We start from the raw sequence: 25111 nt of genomic DNA, 5'->3' as shown, positions 1-25111 counted from the left end.
TCAGTGGTGTCAGCAAGAAATATGGATAGTTTTAAAAGACTTTTGGATGTGCATCTTAGCGAAAACAATATACAGGGATATACAGGGATATGGGAAATGATTTTCTCTTTATTCAACCTTACCAACTATGTAACTATGTAGCTGTATAAAAAAAATAAGACGATTTAACCATTAGATACAATACAAACAATCAAGATATTTTTCGATGGTATCACACCTTCTTAAATCCTAATTTGAATTCACTGTTCCTAAGAGCATAAATAAGTATATGGAATATGCTTGGACTTGATCCATCCTATCTGTAAAATATTGTAACAACTATCATGTGAGAGGAGCAGGTTGAAAATGTTTTGTTCCTCCCAGAACCTGAATGATTTCATAGAACTAGCTGGGATAGCACATGTTTTTCCCTGTTCACCGATACAGTTTTTCCCCATTCACCGTTTCAGCTCCGAATTAGGTCTGAATTTTTGCCTGAATTCGGACCTGAAACTGAGCCAAAGATGCACAGGACCCTTCTGCTGTGCGCTCCGTGGCCGCCCTGGAATTGTGTGACTTGGCTCAATTGAGAGCCGGTCACACTCTCCTGTCATGCGAATTAGATGGGGGTTTCCCAACCATTCAATTTGCATAAGTGTGAACCCAGCCTTAAGATCATCTGCATGTAGGAGAACATCATTAATGTGAATGAGCCAATTACAACACAACTGGCAACACTAAATATTGTCTATTCGTTGAACTAAGCATCTCGACATGGCAATTGTAGCAGTGGTGGATGAAGAATTGGTTAATCTGATTCAATTCGTGAACTGACACAGAAAAAGTGCTGTTTGTATTAATGCATTTATTGGCACGATCCAATAATATACTTAATGCAAGCTACTCTGTTACAGTGGTATATAACAGGGTCAGCAAATGGCATTATATCAATCAATATGCCATGGCAGCCAACATATAATACTTCAGAATACTCTGTGCTTCCAAAAGACAGGGTACAGTACATCAGAATGACACAGCCATAAAAGAAATATTTTTGATCTGATACAATAAAATTTAAATAACAGTTTTAGAACAATACTTGTCACAAAAAATGAGACATTTGCAAGAATAAAGTACATTGGGGTATGGAGATTTGGACTTAACTTATATGTAATGAATATTGATGGAGAAATGTCATTTTTTTTTTTTTGGTATGGCTCACTTATACATAGGAATGTAGATGAGGGATGGCTTTCACCTAACTGACCAAACATTACTAGGAACTGACCAAGCCCCTTCAGGAATGTGTGCTATCTTCCTTTAAAGGAAATATTACTATTATTATTATTGGTTGTTACCACCAATTATTCCTGTATATACCACAGCTAAAACTGGAATAAGTTTGTTTCTCTCCAGGGCTGTGACTCGGTTAAATTGATGATAGGCAACTCCTATCCTCATATTGATTAGTGGTTCCAAATTAATAATATCTACTGCAGTAGGGAACAGACACAAAAGATACGCTCAGCATCTTTCCAAATTACTGTTCTGCTTTATTATGACGCAATTGAAGGTTTTTATGCACATGATTACGTAGGTATCACATTAATATTACAATTGTACGTTTATGGTAACAAGGGGCGTTACATAGGCAGGCTTATTCTAATCAGGACTCAAAAGAATGTAAACATTTACTGAAAACATTATTAGTGCCGTGTGCACAGTGAGGGCCGTGTGCAATACATACAAAATACAATACAATTATATACAGAACTTACAAATTTCCATTACAGTCTCCCCTCTTTTGATCAATATTTTGATCACTAACCATACCTGCTATCACCTTTAACCTGGAACCTCCACATGCTTAGGTGGAGGTAGTCCTGGCCAAAGAGGCAAAAAAAAACTCCATTGTGGAGAAAATAATAGCTGAGCAACTTTTTCATTACCAAATGACTTTTCATTGTGAAAAACAAATGATTGATAAGACATATTTACAGAGTACTGGCTGTACACTCCTGTGGCCAGAATGGCCTTCTAGCTTAATTGTTGGCATGCTGACTTATCAGCATATGTAAACACAGACAATTCTACATAAAATGGAAGACGTACAAAAGACAAGATATGACTTCAACATGGCTAAACTACTTTTCAAATATATATATATATCCCTTACAATTAAAGTAATTTAATCAAAAAGTACCCTAGACTGTGATCACAAGAGGGAAACAAATCAAACACAGAGATTTCTTTAATTTAGTCATTTTTGCAGTGTCTGGTGTGGATCCAGGTGACTTTTCCTTCAAGTTTTGCAAAAACTGTACATGAAATAGATGCTGTATTGAGTCTCCAAACATTTCCTTATATATAAATGTCTCTTAACAATCCAAAAGTCACCTGGCTTTAGTTTTAGATCCTTCCAAACTTTTAGGATCTGGAATTAGGGAGAAAACACATAAATGAGTTTGTAAAAAACCTTAAAAGATCATCAGCATTCTCCGTGAGATCCGAATGGAGGACTTCAGCTGCTGAGACAAAATATAAGCAAATGAGTAACACACTCCCAAACAAAATCTCATAGGGAGAGAGTCCAATATCCCCCTTAGGGGCTTCATAAAATATAAGAAAACATTCAGGCAAAAGTTTTCTAGTTTCTTACTCTACTTTGTCCGCTATATTGTAGACAGTAAGGGGTGTAAAAATAAAACCTCAAAACTTCTAGTAAGGACTCTCCTATAAAAAATGATTTCTTTTGTTACGCTCTGTACTTTCTGGCACTCTATATTTACAAACTACTTCTGATAACACTTTTTACTGTGGCCTTTGCAGTAGCATTTGCCACTGGACATCCAAAAAACATGTCCATACAGACAAAATGCATACTTGTAAGATCCTGACTTGGGCATCTGGATATATCTTTTTTGTAATCTCTGGGAGGGATGTTCAGCTTTTGGTAACCCCTTTGGTAACAGGTAAAACAAGAAGTGGTGTGTTATAAAAACAACTGTGATGAACCCTGGCTCTATCCCACGCTCATTTACTAAGGCAGCCATAACTGCTTGTGACTGATGACACGGTCCATGTGTCAAGCTGAAGGGAAAAGAGTGGCTGGCAGACATAAATGATCACCTTTTCCAAAGTCCTGTTTCATAAGAAGTTGCCCCCTGTGGACCACTTGTTCTTCTCGTTCTGGGGTCCTTAAAGTTGAATTATTAATCCCAGCTATACTGGGCCAGAACTAGGGTGGAATCTGTGAGTTGCACAGACCCATCAAGTGTCCGGGGCTGTAAATGCAGCATCCTTAGAGTCACCTGGTCTGCTTCCATGTGTGAAAGTTAATATGGCTACCTCAGCAAGAAGCTGGAAGGCTGAAAACAGCCAATCAAATTAACTTGGCATGCTTTATTGGTTTACCTGCCGAAGTAAAAACAAACTTCTGGCCCTTCAAATGGAACCAAAAGCTCTCTATATCTCGACTATCTATATAAATATACACTCTTTTTATAGCTCACAGGCTTTGCTAAAACATGGAGCTCTGCTTCTTGAGCTGGGGAAAAAGGATCCAATGACTTTGAATACAGAGTATCCTTCTGGGTGATAAACTGCATACTCAAATCTAGAAAAAATTAAATATCTGGGTCTTCAGGGAGTGTGTCCTGCACTGGGCTCACAGCAGCTGATTCCTACACCATCAATTTAACACATGTGTCTTCCTTTCTCTTGAATAAATGTACGCGTTTTTCATTGTTAGATTTGTACATAAATAAACTCATATTTTAAACCTTTCATTAGACAAACATTTAGTTATCTGTATATTTGCTGCGCAAAATGTCGGACCATTGACCAAAACAATATCTAACTTTGTCTAATAGCACCTTTGCATAAAAGCTACAGCTCTGATATATCGGGGTGAACCCTTCATTACTGGGTCCAGCTTGCATAAATATATTACAATGTCTTGTTTTCTATCACACTATTTGTGTAAGAACTCCAGTTTCATGTTTCAAAAGACAACTTCTTCCTGGCAATATTATAATAAATGATAACAATACCCTGCGGTCATGGAGAGATGCCCATAAATCCAAACTATTCTTCTGCCTATACCACTTCACTTACAAGAAAAATGGGCACATCATTTCACAATCCACACATTCTGCTTTGGATTTCAAAAATAAAAATAAATAAAAACAAAAGGACCAAGAATCTGTATGATGGACCAGAAAGCATCAAAAACTATAAAACAACTGGCTGCAGGCGGCATCTATCCTAACAGGGTGTGTGGACTTGATGTGATGGGTCTGTTATATTTAAATTTTATTTAATATTACTCTTACATCATGGACCGCACATCAAGTTTTCATCAAAAACCTTACAATATCATTTTTGTAGAAAAACTTCTTATGTATTCCATCCATCTTGGCTTTGTTAAATATTATGGCAGCTTTATTCCAAATAACAACCTCATCTTAATCTTTTTTTCTCTCAATAAGGGCTTATTGTATAAATGTAAAATTACAAAATTGTTATCTTAATCTAAACTAATCTTTTTTCATTACAAATTTCCCCATTAACCTGGACTTCATTTCCAACCAAAGGTTGTCTAAACCAGTTTCAATATATCTATATTATTGTTAAAATTGTTAAACTCATATTAGAAATTAATACTCATTACTACTTAATTTTACTTAATTTCCCTTTTTTAAATGCACTGTTTCCACTATCAAAGGATATTCAATTTGTGTAATAAACGGTTAAATGTAACCTTCATTTTACCATGTTTGGAAAACAGATTCAAAATAATTGTGATCACATTGTTTACCATTAGATTCGTTAACCCGGCACATTTTGTTATAAATGTTTTGTCTAAAAAACTGGAATTGGCATGATGTCCTTCCAGCTTATCACTAACCTCTCATCCCAGCCACATTTCTTTCATGAGAGCACAAAGGAGGGGGTCACATCTGCGTACATGACACACACAAGCAATAGAACTAAAGGTCCCAGCATTCGCACACACGTACACCAATATCTCTCTAAAATCGCTTACATTTTTCCCATTTGTACACAACACATGCATATCATTCTCTCACTTTCTTTTAACTCTTTAATATTTCCCTGCCTAAATTCTGCTTTCCTTATTTTGTTTAAATAACTTTTATATCTAGCTTCTATGATTCTATGATCAGATGGGGAGCCACAGTGCTCATCCCATCTTCCCTCTCTGACAACATATAAAGTATTCTGTTTTACCTCTCATTTCTCTGTTTCTGACTTTTACTAGTTGTAGTGCCTGATCCCAAATTCATCCCACAACTTAACATGAAAATGTCCCTTTCTGTCTAGTGTTAATGTCACCCTTGATCCATCCTGCTCACATAGATAACTGTTTCTTCAGCTATTTACTCTGCACGATTCTTAGTCCCTGTGGACTTTGGTAACCCAGTTACCCATTGTGGATCCCTGTCCACTCTAACCATTAATCTAGGGGCTCAGTATAGGCGGAACCTCACCTTTGGTTCATATGTAGCGCTCCTCTTGCGCTGGGCATTTTTGAGGGTCTCTTACCCTTCATTCCCTTACTTAATTCAATGCCCATAATGACTGGCCAGTCTTCTCTCTTCTCTACTTGTGCCTATACCCTCTTGCCTCTAAACTACTTTATCTAGCAGATTTACTACATATACCTGTGAACAGCACTATTCTTCCCTTTCTTATTTATAACACTCCGATGGACAATAGACAGGGACAACATAACATATAACCACCAATCAATACAGTTCGATTAAGGGGAGTAAAATAGGTACCCTTTGTCCCGAAAATGCCTTACCGATCAAGGAAGTCTGATAACTCAAATGTAAGCAAAAGGCTTACCTCAGCCGGCTGATTATCAGAAATTCCCGGATCGTCTCAAGCTCCTCGTTTCGGATACTCAGGGTCACCTGGAATCCCCTCCTGGCTGGCTCGCCATGCATGACTCGGTTAAATTGATGATAGGCAACTCCTATCCTCATATTGATTAGTGGTTCCAAATTAATAATATCTACTGCAGTAGGGAACAGACACAAAAGATACGCTCAGCATCTTTCCAAATTACTGTTCTGCTTTATTATGACGCAATTGAAGGTTTTTATGCACATGATTACGTAGGTATCACATTAATATTACAATTGTACGTTTATGGTAACAAGGGGCGTTACATAGGCAGGCTTATTCTAATCAGGACTCAAAAGAATGTAAACATTTACTGAAAACATTATTAGTGCCGTGTGCACAGTGAGGGCCGTGTGCAATACATACAAAATACAATACAATTATATACAGAACTTACAAATTTCCATTACAGCTGCTACACACACATGTCTGGTTTGATTATCTGTCAAGCCGTTGAAAATGTATGGGACACCTTGGCAAAAGGGATCTATAGCTAAATTCCTTCTTACATTCCTTGTTCCTTGTTACATGTTTCCAATATTATCACATTTGTTTATCTCCATCTGTCATTACGTATTCAAATCTTATATTCAGTTTGATTTTACCTGCAAGCGTTTGTGTGATCTCTCTTTGCGCATCTAAAAAATAAATCCCAAAAACATAAACTATCACGTAAACATGATAAAGCATTTGGTGTCAGAAGTGGATTTTTTGGTTTGTGTGAACCAGAGATACTAATGATAGAATCTATAGTGGCAAGATTGTGCTAGATTGAAAATAATCCCCAAAAATTTAAACTAAAAATAAAACATGCTAAAACAATTATACACATATTTCCACCCACTGTAAAACACACATGAAAAGGAAAGTGGGAAAAGAAAACAGTTGTCATTCCCATAACTTGGAAAAACCCAGAAGAATAAATGCTGTTACTATTGTGTTCTTTGCATTAATTTTATTTTTCTATATAAGATTAAAATTCTACTTGCTAAATACATTGAAGGTTGAGTTATAAACCAGATGGATATGTTGCAACTAATTTGTATCGGAAACCCAGTGCCGGAAATATGTTATTACATGCTACCAGTGTCCACCCTGCACCCCTTGTGAGAAGTATTCCTTATGAGCTATACTGCACAGGAACTGTACATCAGATTCTGATTTCAAGAAACAGGTGGACAGTTTACAACGTCTGCTTGCCCTGGGCTACTCTTGTTCTACCCTAAGGAAAGCCTATAATAAGGCTAGAAGTCGCTCCAGAACATCCTCGCTTTATGATACCACTCCTAATAGGGATACTGGAATGGTTAAACTAGTCACAAGGTTCTGAGCACACGAACATCAACTGCACTCCATCATCTCTAAGCATTGGCATGTACTAACAGATGAATATATTTTATCTAAATATTTGAGGCCTTTCCCAGAATTGGTCTTTAGACGGGTGACCTCCTTACGAGACTGCCTTACAACCAGTCACTACAAAAATGCTGCAGATAATCCTTCTCCACCTGGCGGTTCCTGGCAGTACCTACCGCTGTGGCAGTTGCCAAGGATGCCCTTGGGTGATTGAGTGTCCAGGCATTCGTTTGCCGAATGGCCAATGGCATAAACTCTGGAAATTTGCTGAATGTACCACTCAGGGAGTTGTGTAATGTTTTGATGTTGTTGTCAATCTTTTTATGTTGGTAAGGCAATATGCCAATTTGACCAGAGGCTAGGAGATCATATTTATTAATCAGTAAATGGCAAAATACTTATCCCAGTTAGGAGACACATAGGAGAGTATCATAAATATGATAACACAATGGACTTCTTTTTCGCTCTAGAGGTTATCCCTCCACATCCATGGGGTGGGGATTGGGATAGACATATTTTGCAATGTGAAACGCTCTGCATTGAGTGATTGAACACTATGATTCCCCCAGGGATCAATGAAATGTTCACATACAAACCTTTTCTGTAAATCGTGTATGGCTCGGGGCGGCTGTTTTATGGGCCCCTTTCTTTAGATATGTGTATTAGTATTCTCTTTTTTTTCTTCTTTTCTTCTTTTTTCCATCTTTGCTTTCTTTTCTTTATCTCTGCCCTAGTGTTGTCACCTGGTTTAAGATCCATTAATGGGTTGGTGATTACTATGCAATTAAAGTGGATGTAAACCCTCACATACAGTAGCTCACAAAAGTGAGTACACCCCTCACATTTTTATAAATATTTTATTATATCTTTTCATGTGACAACACTAAAGAAACTAGTAGAAAGTAGTGAGTGTACAGCTTGTATAACAGTGTAAATTTGCTGTCCCCTCAAAATAACTCAACACACAGCCATTAATGTCTAAACCGCTGGCAACAAAAGTGAGTACACCCCTACGTGAAAATGTCCAAATTGGGCCGATTAGCCATTTTCCCTCCCCGGTGTCATGTGACTCGTTAGTGTTACAAGGTCTCAGGTGTGAATGGTGTGCAGGTGTGTTAAATTTGGTTTTATCACTCTCACTCTCTGATACTGGTCACTAGAAGTTCAACATGGCACCTCATTTCAAAGAACTCTCTGAGGATCTGAAAAAAAGAATTGTTGCTCTACATAAAGATGGCCTAGGCTATAAGAAGATTGCCAAGACCCTGAAACCGAGCTACAGCATGGTGGCCAAGACCATACAGCGGTTTAACAGGACAGGTTCCACTCAGAACAGGACTCGCCATGGTCAACCAAAGAAGTTGAGTGCACGTGCTCAGCGTCATATCTAGAGGTTGTCCTTTCCATAGACTAATTTTCAGGATGTAGGTACCATAGCATAAGTTAACGTACACTAGCATGGAGCACAGTTCCCTATACATATCAAAATACAGTTATATCAGGGTGAACATAGCTTAAAGTGAGCCTGTGCCCAGACTTTGCACAATAAAATATTTAAATGTGCTGAACAGGTAGTAAAAGCACTTTGAAGCAAGTGTTCATTTACCTCCAGTGGCGGCTGGAGCTAAATATTACGGGGGGCGGCAAACTAACGCCATTCACCACAACCCCCCCTCCCAGGGGAAACTCATGGGAAGGCGGTGATCGCCGCAAGCGACCCCCTTCACGGGAGACGGACAGCGGAGGGGAAGATGTGATCACCGCAAGCACCCCCAGTTCGCCCCCCCTGGGATACGGACGACGGACAGGAAGGCGATGAGACTAAACTTAATATGGGAGGCAGGGAAAATGAAGAGCAAAGCCATTGCTTGTCCTCCGGGCTGAACAGGAAGTTCATGAGAGACACAATTGCCCAGTGTGTCCTTAGACATAATTGTGAGCCTAAGGCTCCCTGGCCAATCCAGTCTCAGTACCTGCTTTCTGATTGGCCAGGAGGAGAATCAGGAAGACAATAGCAAGTACAAATTCACTATTGTCACACAAGTGAGTGGGCTCGTGGCGACACCCGAAGGAAGAAGGAGTGGACAGCACTGGCGGGGGACCACCAAAGAAGAGGTAAGGGACCGGTCTGTGCAATATTGCTTCACATAGCAGATAAGTATAAAACCTTTAGTATCACTTTAACTTGACCTGAGAATCTTTGTTCTGATCTTTGAGGAGAAATATCTTCTCAATGTGTGTAAGTGCCACAAGCTGACTGTCTGTCAGCTATTCCACCTGTGTGCCCAAGACCTACATGGCAGGTGTAACTGGGTAGAGGGGAGGGGAACCTAAAAATAGCCATTTGCCGATCTCCCCTAACTTGCAAGAACCCAGAATCAATTAGGATTTTGTCACCTTCCTCAGACACTGCCACACCACTGCCACACCAGTTCCAGTTTTACCAAACCAGTGTAAACCAGCAACAGTGTTCCTGATTGGTGCCACACCAGTCCCAGTGTCACAAGGCCAGTGCAGCCAGCAACCATGTTCCTGATCACCCCCACACAAGTCCCAGGGTCACCAAACCAGTGTAAGCCAGAAATAGTTTTCCTGATTGCTGCCAGTCATAGTACCTCCAGACTAGTGCAGCTGACAAGTGTTTCCTGATTGCTGCCACACCAGTGCCAGTCACCAGACCATTGCAGCCGGCATCAGTGTTCCTGATCGCCACCACACCAGGCATAGTTGCCAACAATCCCAAAATGCCCGGGACATTCATAAAAATGTGACAAGTGTCCCGATCAGACCTTGTCCTGGGCAGAATCCCAAAAATTAAGTTCTATTATTGACAGCTAAGAGAGTTGCTGGTTTGCTGACAATGGCAAAACACATACCGTGGTGTGTGACAGTCAGGTCATCGGACACATTTAGAGATCCCTCCCTCTTCCTCCTCTGCCTCCAGGAAATCAGGTGGTGCCTGCCCTTTTTGCATAATTGGTCGGTACTCGTGAGGGAGCGTGGCCCCCAAGGTTGATCATGCCAGTCCAGCAGTGTGAGATGTAAATCAGTGTAGCGCTGGACATAGAGTATAGTGAATAATTGTTTAAATAGTGATAATAATACTATGAAAAATATTACCCACAAAATATGTTATGAACAAATTAGTGAATAAAATACAGTTTAAAGAAACAAAATATCCGTGATAAGAGTCCTGCTGCCGAACCATAACCCAGAAACGAGGCAAATTAGCATAGACAATAAACAGTGCAGCATTGGATATGAATCAATAATTATACCAACCAATACTAACAAGAAATATTATTAAAAAAATGTGTAAGTGACAATGTGCCCATAAATTATTGTGAGCAACCAAAAATACTCAACCATCAGTAAAAAACAATAAGTGGAAAATAAGTGTTCATGACACCTAAAATAAATTAAAAAGAATGATCAAATGTGATAATGAAGTCCAAGAAAATCCCAAAGAAAAAGTGTAGAGTGAAGGATGTGAACTCCAAGATCCAGCAATCGACTTGCGTGTGACGCCCACCACCAAAGGGGAGAAATGGAGGCTTACCAGAAAGCCTGCGACCGCCCTTATTCAGGGGGGGTCAAAACAGGCTTAGTAGGTCACCGTAGATGTCCTGCAGGGATAAGATCTATGGCTCCACCAACTTCCCTTCACGATGGCTCATGGATGATGGCCAGAAGCTCTCCAGAGAGTTAAGTGACAGGATGATGCACTCAGCAAACACTTCAGCATGGGAATATCATGTAAAAAGAAAAAGGAACTCCCATAGTGCAGATGATCAAGTTCCGTTTATTCCAAAAAAGCAGTTACAATAGCGGATACACTGCATTAAAAAAGGCATATACAATGCCCGAAATGAAACAATATAAAAACCTGTGATAAAGCTTCACCGCTGTTTAGATTAAAACCGCGCATGCGCAATGCGTGTTCGCGTTGTGACCCAGCCAGTCCAGCAGTGTGAGGCAGAGGAGACTGCCAGAATAGCAGACCCGACCAGAGAGGTGACAGGACAGTCATAGAGTAGACCCGGCCAGATGTGCTAAGGCTGATTAATGCAGTAATGGGGGCTGAGCACAAAAACAGGGGGTGAGGACAATATAGGCTGCTAAAAACAATTATGGGGGCTGATGATAGTAAAGGGGGACTTAAGGATAATAATAAAGGGGCTCAGCACAGTAAGGGGGAGCTGTTGACAATTATGGGGGGGCTGAGTTTAATAATGGAGAGGCTGAGGACAGTAAATGGATGCTATGGGGGGCTGAGGAAAATTATGAGGAGCTCAGGACAGCAAGGGAGAGCTCAGGACAGTAATGTGGAGCTGAGGACAGTAATGTGGAGCTGAGGACAGTAATGTGGAGCTGAGGACAGTAATGGAGTATCTTTGGGAAATTATGGGGGGGGGGGGGGCGAGGACAGTAATGGGGTAGCCGAGGTCAATTATGGGGGAGGGCTGAGAACAGTAATGGAGTGCTGAGCATGGTAATGGGGGGCTTAAGGACAATAATGGGGGGTCCAGGACAGTAAGTGGGGAGATAGTGGCGTATTATCCATGTGTGCAATATGTCTTATATACGTGGGCCCCGAGGGGGGTGGGGCCCACTGTACTCCGACCCACATTGCACCCATGGAGGAGGCACGTTTTAGGCACTGCAGCTGCACCCATCATTGTCCTCTGTATAGTTGCTGTCACAGGATCTTGTCATGCTTGCCAATGCCACTATGCTAAGGTAGCGTTGCTTTGTAAACACAGCACAGCCATGTAAATACAGCACCCATAAGTAAATATAGCCGATAAGGAACATACACTTCAGACATGGATTCTCCACTCTCCCTCTCAGCACTCCCCAGCGCTCTCCCTCAGTCTGCTCCACCTCTGCTGGCAGAAAGATTACAGGAGGTTTGAAGCAGATCCAGAGTGCTGCTGCTGCTAAGAAGTGAAGGTGGAATGGGAGCTCACAGCTGGAAGTTGGAGATCTCACCGGGAGGGATGGTGGCTGCAAAAGTTCATTCTGAGGGATGCGGGGGGGGGGGGGGGGGGGGGATGGAAAGTTGGCTGGTTTTGTAAGGATTTGGGAAGGACCTCTGTGCAGGAAAGAGGTTGAGATTGGGTGTGACAGCAATATGTCTCCAGAATGGTGGGAGGGCAGTACTGGCCCTGTGTGTCTGCAGCCAGCTTCACTTGCTCTATGCATGCCAATGCCCTGTGGCCTCTGCAGTGCTGGAGCAATGCATTAAGGCTTGTTCACACCATATATTTTCATCCCATCAGTACTCATCTTTTTTCACATCCTACCCATCATCATACACTCCGTACACCTCTCCTGCACATACTACTTGACGCTATACATTCTGCACTCCTCTCCTGCACATATTACCTACCACTATACACTCCACACCCCTCTCCTGCACATACTACCCGCTGCTATACACAGGCTGAGCTGTGGGGACAGACTGAACCAAGGGGGTGAAATTGTACTGGGGGCAGGCTGACCTGGGAGGAAAAATTGTGCTGGGGGACAGACTGTCTTGGGAGTAAGGAGGTTTTGTACAGGGGGACAGACTGACCTGAGGAGGTATATTGTACAGGGATTCTTCCATTCACCTAATTTGTGTGGATGGAGGAATCTGTTCTAAAAGTAAAAACTGACTATGGCCAGATTACCAGAATCCTGCACTATGTATACTATAATGTACATCACACACTCCTCCTGCACTATATACACTATATTGTACACACAATATTGTACATTATATACTTCTCACCAAAGTGATCAATATATCAACAGTTGCTGGTTGCTAAGCTGTCCCTGACTATTGTAATGGAGTTCTTCCTTAAGGCAGGCTCAGACAAAGTGTTATCTCCCTGACTATTTTCAGTCTATACAAAATCATAGGTAATGGCAGTGTTTCATTTTTTTAAATAATGAATGTGCTAAGGTCTATACATGTCTGTGAGACTCTGGCTTGCGGGACAGCTATTTCAGCATATTTTATAAGTACAAGAAGGTTTTTTATTTTATTTAACTATGCCTCCTTTAAGCCCCTCCCATTCTTAACACAATGTGGCCCAACACACAATTTGCCATGCCGTGCTAAGTTCGCCATATTACTCTTCTACTTATGGTGCCCAAAGGCACCCCAGGCCTTTTACAATCATAGCAGCAGCATTGCCACAATGAAAAACAATGGCTACTCTTCAACAAAGCACACTAAGCGACCCACTTTTTTATTTTTTAGCAAGCAAAGGGGCCATCTGCGTCCTCCTCGGAGTTTGCTGAATTAATGCAGGCTATTACTGCATGCCGTACCACACTGACGGACAAAATAGATCATGTCTACACAGAGCTCGGACTGATCCGCTGAGACCTGGATACATTCCGAGGCCACATGGTGGAGGTGGAGCAGCGGGTCTCCTCAGCTAAGGACATGCATAGGGACCACTCGGCAGACCTCCACACGCTGAAAGTCAAGGTTAAGCACCTGGAGGCTATAGCGGAGGACGCTGAGAACCAGAACCATTGGAACAACTTGCGGGTTCTGGGACTGCTGGAGGGAGCGGTAGGTAATGACCCCATTTCCTTTACGGAAGGTTTATTGCATACCCTTCTCCCCCGAGCCTCCTTCACACCTCAGTTTGTGGTGGAGCGGGTCCACCATATTCCCCCTGTTAGAGGCCCTCAGGGGGCACCCCCGCGTACCCTTATATTTAAACTTCTGAACTTCCGAGACAGGGATCTGGTGCTGCTGGAGGCCTGTAATGTGTGTGAGCTGAAATCTGAAAATACTAAACCCTTTATATTCCCTGACTATTCTATTGAAACGCAAAGATTATGGAAATCATTTGACCATGTCCGAACCCGCCTCCGTGCCAAATGCTTTAAGTACAGTATGCTTTTCCCAGCGAGACTCCGGGTTCAAGATGGAGAACGGGTGCACTTCTTCACGTCACCTGAGGAGGCGTCCTCCTGGCTGGATACTGTTCGCTTAGGGTGATGACGGCTGCTACCTCCTACTCTCCTGGACTACCTATGGCCTTACATAAACTACTTGATCCTGTTCCTTTGGAAAGCCCTGCGGCTCACAAGACTGCTGCCCGAGCAGAGAACTGATCATCATCACCTCCTTGCCACTCTTACTGGGCCCAGCGGGGTAATTGTCCCATGACCACTCAGTTTATATAGTCCTGTTGACCTATGTATATCTGGCCTAGCGCCTGTAGCCTTGTGGAAGCTGAGCTACATTTTTTTTTTTGCCTTTTATTTTCTTTTTGTTCTCAAATGTTTATTAGCTACCCAGGACGTTCCTGTGCACTGTAACAAGTTTTGTACCCCCAGCTTGCTGGGATACCTGCACCCCATTTATCCTCTGGATGACCCTAGCTGTTATGGGTTAACAGACTTATGCATTGTATGCCTCTTGCACAGGTTGCCTCCGTTGTATGGTGGCCTGCTGTGCCTGGGTTGAGAAGATATACGGCTCCCAGTTTTAGGGGGGTCGGTGATGTGGGGGGGATGTTCTGTTTTTTTCTTTATTATTTTCTTGTTTTCTATGAATGTATGTATGTGACACAACTAGTCATACTTAATTTATGCTTAACCTCACTGGGCAACTCAGCGGCTGGCATCCTCTCATGTGGATGTGGTCTATCTGTTGGTCCTAGTGCTCTGATGGCGTCCCTTACTGTGATCTCCTGGAACACCAGAGGCCTTAACTCTCCTATAAAGAGGTCCCTGGTATTCCAGTTCCTAAACACCCATAATCCTCATATCTGTGTGCTCCAGGAGACTCATCTAGTTGGGAGGAAGACTCTCAGTCTTAAAAAAACCTGGGTGGGCCACCAGTATCACTCGAGCTATTCTAATTTTGCCAGGGGTGTGAGTATCCTGATACGTAAATCCTTACCCTTTAGACTACTGGATCTGGTGCTTGACCCAGATGTACGATATGTGGTGATTCATGCTATGATGGAATCCTTAGAAATTGTGCTGGTATTACTCTATATACCTCCTACCTCCCCTTACCTCTATTAAGTTGCTTCAAAAGCTTACTTCTCTCATTGCCAAGTACGGCACTGACAACGTGATTTTCATGGGGGATTTTAAATATGTCACCTAACCCTGAGCTTGACCGTTTCACCTCCATAGGAGGCTCCTCATTGGACCTCTCCGGATGGGTGGACACCTATGGCCTGATGGATCTGTGGAGATGGAGACATCCCCTCGTCAGGTCTTTCATGTGTCACTCTGCCACCTATAGGTCTTTTTCCAGCATTGATCTGATGTATGGGGAGGGGTATGCCTATATACCAAGAATAATTTACAAGCGAATGTGAGAGATGACATCACTGAGGGAGCTAGAGAGGAGGTGGAATCCTTATGGGTAGAGCTCCAAAGGGATGAAGCTAAGGGGAAAATAATACTGGGAGTATGCTATAGGCCCCCTAACCTGAGGGAGGAAGTGGATACAGATCTCCTATCACAAATTGGATTAGCAGCAAGGATGGAAAGTGTTATCATAATGGGGGATTTTAATTATCCAGACATAGACTGGGCGGAGGGAACCGCGCATTCATTTAAGGCTCGCCAGTTCCTTAATGTCTTGCAGGACAATTTTATGGGTCAGATGGTAGACGCACCAACTAGAAATAAAACATTACTGGATCTACTGATTACCAACAATACAGACCTGATCACGGATGTGGAAATACGGGACAATTTAGGTAACAGTGATCACAGGTCAATTGGTTTCAGTATAAATCACACAAATAGGAAACATAAAGGGAACACAAAGACACTGAATTTCAAAAGAGCCAACTTCCCTAAACTTCAAACCTTGCTAAAAGGCATAAATTGGGATAAAATATTAGGAACAAAGAATACGGAGGAGAGATGGGTTTGCTTTAAAAGCATATTAAATAAGGGCATTAGCCAATGTATCCCATTGGGTAATAAATGTAAAAGAGCGAACAAAAATCCTGGATGGCTTAACTCCAATGTAAAAATGCATATAAAAGCAAAGGAGAAGGCCTTCAAAAAATACAAGGTTGAGGGATCATCCTCAGCATTCAGACTTTATAAAGAATGCAACAAGAAATGTAAGGGTGCAATTAGGACGGCTAAGATAGAACATGAAAGACACATAGCGGAGGAGAGCAAGAAAAATCCCAAGAAATTCTTTAAGTATGTAAACAGTAAAAAAGGGAGGACAGACCATATTGGCCCCATAAAGAATGAGGAAGGACATCTGGTTACAAAGGATGGGGAGATGGCGAAGGTATTGAATTTATTCTTCTCCTCAGTCTTCACAAGTGAATCGGGGGGCTTCAGTAACCAAAACTGCAGTGTTTATCCTCATGACACAACACAGGAAGCACCTCCATGGTTACCAGAGGACAGAATTAAAAGTAGACTTGAGAAACTTAACATTAATAAATCACCGGGACCAGATGGCTTGCATCCGTGGGTACTTAGGGAACTCAGTCAAGTGATTGCCAGACCGTTGTTCCTAATTTTTACAGACAGTCTGTTGACTGGAATGGTACCAGCTGATTGGAGAAAAGCCAATGTAGCACCAATATTTAAAAAGGGCCCAAAATACATCCCTGGGAATTACAGACCAGTTAGCCTAACATCAATAGTATGTAAACCCTTGGAGGGGATGATAAGGGACTATATACAAGATTTTAGTAATAAGAACGATATTAGCAGTAATCAGCATGGATTCATGAAGAATCGTTCTTGCCAAACCAATCTATTAACCTTCTATGAGGAGGTGAGTTGCCATCTAGGTAAAGGAAGGCCCGTAGACGTGGTGTATCTGGATTTTGCAAAAGCATTTGACACAGTTCCCCATAAATGTTTACTGTACAAAATAAGGTCCATTGGCATGGACCATAGGGTGAGTACATGGATTGAAAACTGGCTACAAGGGCGAGTTCAGAGGGTGGTGATAAATGGGGAGTACTCAGAATGGTCAGGGGTGGGTAGTGGGGTTCCCCAGGGTTCTGTGCTGGGACCAATGCTATTTAATTTGTTTATAAACAACCTGGAGGATGAGATAAACAGTTCAATCTCTGTATTTGCAGACGATACTAAGCTAAGCAGGGCAATAACTTCTCCGCAGGATGTGGAAACCTTGCAAAAAGACCTGAACAAATTAATGGGGTGGGCGACTACATGGCAAATGAGGTTCAATGTAGAAAAATGTAAAATAATGCATTTGGGTGGCAAAAATATGAATGCAATCTATACACTGGGCAGAGAACCTCTGGGGGAATCTAGGATGGAAAAGGACCTGGGGGTCCTAGTAGATGATAGGCTCAGCAATGGCATGCAATGCCAAGCTGCTGCTAATAAAGCAAACAGAATATTGGCATGCATTAAAAGGGGGATCAACGCAAGAGATAAAACGATAATTCTCCCACTCTACAAGGCTCTGGTCCGGCCGCACCTGGAGTATGCTGTCCAGTTCTGGGCACCAGTCCTCAGGAAGGATGTACTGCAAATGGAGCGAGTACAAAGAAGGGCAACAAAGCTAATAAAGGGTCTGGAGGATCTTAGTTATGAGGAAAGGTTGCGAGCACTGAACTTATTCTCTCTGGAGAAGAGACGCTTGAGAGGGGATATGATTTCAATTTACAAATACTGTACTGGTGACCCCACAATAGGGATAAAACTTTTTCGCAGAAGAGAGTTTAATAAGACTCGTGGCCACTCATTACAATTAGAAGAAAAGAGGTTTAACCTTAAACTACGTAGAGGGTTCTTTACTGTAAGAGCGGCAAGGATGTGGAATTCCCTTCCACAGGCGGTGGTCTCAGCAGGGAGCATTGATAGCTTCAAGAAACTATTAGATAATCACCTAAATGACCGCAACATACAGGGATATATAATGTAATACTGACACACACATAGGTTGGACTTGATGGACTTGTGTCTTTTTTCAACCTCACCTACTATGTAACTATGTAACTATGTATGTGGGCAGCCCCATCCTCCCCAGAGTCCAACAGATATCTATCCTCCCAAGGGGAATCTGTATTAGATCAAAAGGGTGCTTCTACTAAATACTGAGCAAAGGGTCTGAATACTTAGGACCATGTGATATTTCATTTTTCTTTTTTAATAAATCTGCAAAAATGTCAACAATTCTGTGTTTTTCTGTCAATATGGGGTGCTGTGTGTACATTAATGAGGAAAAAAATGAACTTAAATGATTTTAGCAAATGGCTGCAATATAACAAAGAGTGAAAAATTTAAGGGGGTCTGAATACTTTCCATCCCCACTGTATGTTATTATCTTCCTTGGGGAAGGGGTCCCTGCCGGCCTCCATGTCAGAGGCTGTGATAGTAGTGGTCCCCAAGCCTGGCAGGGACCTGGAACTCTGTAAATCTTACCGTACGATATCTTTGATAAATGTGGATGCCAAGCTTCTAGCAAAGATATTGGCGAACCGTTTGACCACGGTATATACTACTTGGTGCATCCAGACCAACCTGGGTTCATGCCAGCTAGGGGGCAGACATTAACATTCGTAGATTGTTCACCCATATAGAACTGGCCGAGGAAAGCAGCTCAGGGGTGGTTGCGGCGTTAGATGCAGAAAAGGCATTTGACTCGGTCGAGTGGCTTTTTCACTGGCAGGTGCTAGAATGCTTTGGCTTTGGACCTAGGTTCATTTCTTGGATCCAACTCTTGTATAGGAACCCAACTGCCAAAGTCAGAGTTAATGGTCTATTGTCTGCTCCCTTCAATCTGAGCAGGGGAACCATACAAGGCCCCCCCCTCTCCCGGGGCTCTTTGCTTGGGCCCCCGGCAATCCTCTTGCGCCAGGACCCCAGGGTGAAGGGAATTCCAGTTGTCCAGTGTCTCTTTATGCGGATGACACGTTGTTACATCTGGCTGACGTGGGTGTCCCCTTGAAGTCTGCTTTAGGGATAATTGACCAATTTGGTCAGTACTCCGGGATCCGTATCAATTGGGACAAGTCAGTACTGTTTCCCTTCACCCCTCGGGCTCTGGAGCGGACATTCGGACCCCCCTCCAGTAGGTAGAGGAGTTTATATACTTGGGGGTAAAAGTCAAATGATCCCTGCCTGCTTATTTGGAAGACAACCTTATGCTCTTGGTCACTCAGTTCAAGAGGAAGTGCCAGTCATGAAAGACCCTGCCACTGTCGCAAGTAGGTAGAGTAAACCTACTAAAAATGGTTTACCTTCTCAAATCTAAATAGTTTTTTCGTAAATTGGACAGTCTTATAACTATCTTTGTTTTGGCAAGGAAAACCCTGCATTTGACAAAACGAACACTACAACTCCCTCTTTCTCAGGGGGGGCTGGCAATGTCTCACTTCTGAGATTTCCCCCTTAAGAAGATACAGAAACCCCTGTATTGAGACGCATAGGGGAAGGGGACAGGACGGCACGTTTGCATAGGTGATCTGACAGAGAGGAACAACATACCATCCCGATATCAGTCCGGTATTTACCATTGTTTTACCTGATATAGAGTGGTGCACTGCCGCACCTAATCCATGTGAGTACCCCAGTTTAGGGCCTTTTTTGCTTTCTGTTTATTAAAGCGTTAAAAGTCTATTACACTATCAAGTCTTTATTTTATACACTCACCGAGGTACCATACTGACGAGTTTAGGATTCCAGTGTAACTACAAGAGCCCAGAGGTGGTTCATATGCGTGTTTTGACTGCGCTTAGTTGCAAGGTCGCACGCTCTGAGGTGAGCATTAAATACCTAAGGGGAGCACCAGAGTGAGCAACACCACGGCATGTTCTGGATTTTATAATCGCATGAACTTTATTGCACTTAGCGGTTTTATAATCGCATGAACTTTATAATCACATGAAATTTATTACATCTGGATAGACTCTTTTTGGATACCATACACTTGTACAGGAGCACTTCTTTGAACAAACCAGCAATGCAATATTGATATACTATAAAAAACTGGATGCTATGCACATGCACAGGAGCACTTTTTTATGCATTAGTGGGTCACTGATAATCTATACAGGATCATAAAAGTGGGAATTGCACCTCTTTGCACAGTAGCACTTTATATCTATTATCATCATTGTTTATGCTTTTATATACACATCTTTTATTTTTAATATATGTGTTCATTTATTGCACTATTGTCACTTTCCACTGTTAGGAAAGACGTTTTTTTTCACTATTGGAGGTTTTTTAAATGTTTCTTTTTCACTGGTATAGTGTATGACTTTGGAAAGCGCAGCATATATATTTATTTATCCACTTTTGCATGATATATGAGGCATGTTTAACGCTTGCAGCTGATTTTTGATAATTAAGGCATTTTGGATTAGTGGAGACTCACAGGACACTTTATATTTAATGCCTCACTTCCAACTTTATTACTGGGCGGCAGTACTAGTGTCTGTCCGATGGTGGTTTAGCCAACCCAAACAAAACCCTGCAGAGTCATTGGAGGCAGCTATTTTAGGGTCTTATGCAGCCCTGAGCAATCTAGTTTATAGGGGACCCAAGTCCATCTTGCAGTGACAACTCTGATGAAAACGACTGTTCGTGTATGGCAGCAGGCAGGTGCTATATACAACACGGATTCTACCCTCTCCCCTCATACCCCCTTATGGGGTAATCCACAGCTTAAGCTTTATTATCAATTACTAGATCCCTAGCTCTGGGCATCCAGGGGAATTATAACTCTTAAACATATTTTCACAGATGGATTTCTCTCCTCCTTCTTGGTGCTGCGAGAGAAATACCTGCCTCAATGGCCTTCAGGTACTACCAGCTTAGACACGCGACACAGGTACAATTCCCTAGCCCTATAACCCTTCAAACGGACCAGACAGAGAGCCTTCTGATCTTGGAAATTCTAGAAAAACCTCTATCTTCCCTTTACTTTTATCTTGACTCGGCTCCCGCAACCACTCTGACGACAGTATACGACAAGTGGAGGGCCGCCATACCAGGGCTGACTGAGGAGGACTGGGAGGACTTGATGAGTGGCTATATCACTAAAATGATCTCTGCTAGAGACCATTTCATCCAACTTAAATTCCTTCATAGAGCTTATTATACCCCGGCAAGATTAGCCAAAATTTATCCCGAGACAAGCCCCCTCTGCTCTAGGTGTCGCTCCTTCCCGGGTACATTCCTCCACATGGTATGGGAATGCCCCCTTATTCGCAAGTTTTGGGAGAAGGTCATTGGGGCTTTAAATGAATTTGGAGACTGGTCCCTTAGACAGGATCTGGCCTTAGCGCTACTTGGCACCATGGAGAATATTGTGACCTCCAGGCACGTGAAATTATTTCTCTTCTATACTCTATACTACTCCAGAAGTGAGATTCTCCTTTGGTGGAAACAACCAATACCGCCAACGCTCAACAACTGGATAACAACGATTAATTCTGTATTGCCACTGTATAAACTAACCTATGAGAGTAGGAACTGCCCAAAAAAATTTGATAAGGTCTGGTCACAATGGATAGACGCACACGACTCAATCACTTAAGATGCATTGTATTATCCTATGAGCTGTTCCTATGCTGACATTCTATGACTATATTGTCCTGTGAGATGCTCCTATGTTAATATCCTTCCTCCCCCCCCCCTTCCACCCCCCCTCTCCTTCTTAACCACACTCCAAGGCCCAGGCATACAACTGTTCTACCCAGGTATGTTTTTAAGTATTACCTGGAATTACTTCACTATTTGGGCATCACTTGTCTAATGAATCTTGAACGAACTATCTTTAATGTAATTGTTCCACCATGTTGTACTGATGCTAAGATTATTCCTATTCTTGTTTCAAAACTGGAGGATTGTAGCCACAAAATTTCATTGTGACATGTTCTTTGTCTTTCGTACATCTCCATTTCAATAAAATATTTGAACAAGAAAAAAGTACCTTGGGAGTATCTGCTTTCCAAAATGTGGTCATTCTGTGGGTGATCCTAGTGTCCTGCCACTCCAGGGCCTCCAAACATGTGACAGGTAGTCAGGAAATCAGATTCCTAATGTATGCCCCTTGAAAGCCTGAAGGTGCTCCTTGGATTTTGAGCCTCTCTATGTGGTTAGACTGCAAAAAATACTCTATTATGCGAGATCCCCATACTTAAGAGGAATAGCAGAGAGTTTTTGCCCATGCTGTGTGTGAGAAATATCTTATTAATTGACAGCTGTGTGTAAAATAAAAAAATATGTTTCCATTTTCTTTCTTAAATTAAAGTTAAAAAAAAAAAACAAAAAAAACAGACATGTTATACTTACCTGCTCTGTGCAGTGGCACAGAGCAGCCCTGATCCTCCTCTTCTCTAGTCCCTTGCCAGTCACCTGGCTTCTCATTCCTGCAAAGTGCCCCCAGCTTGCAATGGGGGCACCCGAGCAGGCTCACTTCCAAGCTGCGGCTCTGCATGTTAATTCCCACTCAGAGCTGTGGCTTGGCCCCGCCCCCTGTCTCCTGATTGGCTCAGTGACTATGATTGATAGCAGTGACAGCCAATGAGGTGGCAGAGTCCCCCAGAGAGACGAGGCGCTTGTGCACTTTGCTGGATCAAGATGGTCGTTTGGGGGGCTGCTGCACAGTGGAGGTTTTTTACCTTCATGCATAGAATGCATGAAGGTAAAAAACTTGAGCTTTTAGAACCACTTTAATTTTCCAAAAACTTGTGGCAAAAAAATGTGATCTTCCAAAGACTTACTATGCCATTAAAAAAGTTTGAGGGTAAACTTTGCAAAATGTAGTCATTTGATTTTGAGCTCCTCTATGCATCTAGGCAGAAGAGTCTCACACATGTGGTATCCCCATACTTAGGAGAAACAAGTTGTTCAAGAAAAACTTTGCTAATTCATAACAAATCTTCATTTCTTACCTCTTTTTCCAAAAAATCCTGGCACAAAATTACAACTTCAAAAAAACTCACTATGCTTGTTACTAAATACCTTGGAGTTTCTGATTCTGATTTCTGATTAAAAAAATGGGTCATTTTGGAGTTATTTGTACTGACTTGGCCTTTTAGGGCCTCAAGACATACATTTCAGATATATACTGTGTTTTGTAAACTCCCCAACTTTCACACAGACTAAGTAAGATACACTGATTTGGTTCTACTATACAAATGCATGTGTGTATATATATATATATATATATATATATATATATATATATATATATATATATATATATATATATATACATATACATACATACAGTATATATATCACAACTTTACATCAGTCGTTATAGACAATATCAACAATCAAGGTCTTGTTTTTTGAAGTAATATCTTTGTGATTGCTGATTTTACTTCTTTGTTTCTAAGAGTGTAAATAAAAGGGTTTAAGAGAGGTGCAATCACAGTATACATTAGTGACACAAAACTATCATACGTCATCCCATGACCTGACTTGGGTCTAAAATACATGAAGATTGCAGAGCCATAAAAAATTGTAACTACTATCAAGTGAGAGGTGCAGGTTGAAAAAGCTTTCTTTCTCCCAGAACTTGAATGTACCTGAAGCACTGTTGAGATGATCTGTATGTAAGAGAACATTGTTAATATGAATGAGCCAATTATAACGCAACCAGCAACACTAAATATCGTCCATTCATTCACCCAGGTGTCCTGACACGACAGTTCTAGCAATGGTGGGACGTCACAGAAGAAATGGTTAATCTGATTAGATCTGCAAAATGACAAAGAAAATGCAAGATATGTATGTATTATTGCATTAATTGCCCCAATGAACCATGATCCAATGATGTGCTTAATGCAAGCTGTTCTGTTCATAATAATGGTATATAACAAGGGTCGACAAATAGCATTATACCGATCAAATGCCATGGCTGCCAACATATAACACTCTGTTCCACCCAAAAGCAGGACACAGTACATTTGGACTGCACAGCCATAAAAAGAGATAGCTCTATGATTAGATAACAAATTGGATAAGATGTTGGGAATTGTAGATGTCACATAAAATATTTCTAAAAAGGAGAAATTTGCAAGAAAAAAGTACATCGGGGTGTGGAGATTCAGACTAAGTTTATATGTAATAATTACAGATACATTTCCACCCACTGTAATGACATAGATGAGAAGGAACACAGGATAGAGGAAAATTTGGTTTTCCCTTAACTTGGAAAATCCTAGGAGAATAAATTCTGTTACCATGGTGGCATTTGTACTCATTTATATTTATTTTTCTGTAAAGGATAAATATACTTTATAAATGTATTGAATAAAAAAGCATTCTTTTGTATAGCATTCTGTCTTATAGTATTTTGTCTTAAAGTCAATGTAAACCCTAACTGGATTTTTTTTTACTTTCTAAAGTATTGTATATTATAAACGTTTCTTTAAATTTGAATATTATCTACTGCAGCCCATTTTAAGCCACCTACTGTGAACTCCAGTAATGGCCACATGGCATATTTTAGGTTGGTTTTCATGATGGTGACCACCAGTTTTATAGATAGGCAACTCCTATCCTTATATTGATTGGTGGTTCCAAATTAATAATAACTACTGCAGTAGGGAACAGACACAAAAGATACACTCCGCATCTTTCCAAAATAACTGTTCTAAATGTATTTGACGAAAAAAAAAAGGTATTTATACACATGATTACGTAGGTATCACATTATTATTACAATTGTCCTTTTATGGTAACAAGGGGCGTAACATAGGCAGGCTAATTCTAGTCAGGACTTAAAAGAATGCAAACATGTAATGAAAACATTATTAGTGCAGTGTGCAAAAATAGATTACAATAATATACAGAACTTACAAATTTCCTTTACAGGTGTATGCCCAACTTTACTGCG

At 41.4% G+C, this 25111-nt stretch overlaps 1 protein-coding gene across 1 annotated transcript; it reads right to left on the bottom strand.

Annotated features, from left to right (window-relative positions):
• Nucleotides 1-23543: 23543 nt before the first annotated feature.
• LOC141110147 (olfactory receptor 5V1-like) lies at nucleotides 23544-24476 on the bottom strand. The gene has a single exon (XM_073601359.1). The coding sequence runs from the start codon at nucleotides 24474-24476 to the stop codon at nucleotides 23544-23546; it is 933 nt and encodes a 310-aa protein (XP_073457460.1).
• Nucleotides 24477-25111: the final 635 nt, after the last annotated feature.

The sequence above is a fragment of the Aquarana catesbeiana genome, linkage group LG10 (assembly GCF_042186555.1).
Source record: "Aquarana catesbeiana isolate 2022-GZ linkage group LG10, ASM4218655v1, whole genome shotgun sequence".
NCBI classification, from domain to species: Eukaryota; Metazoa; Chordata; class Amphibia; order Anura; family Ranidae; genus Aquarana; species Aquarana catesbeiana.
The sequence above is the reverse complement of the archived record's forward strand: the minus strand, read 5'-3'. Positions and strand labels throughout refer to the sequence as shown.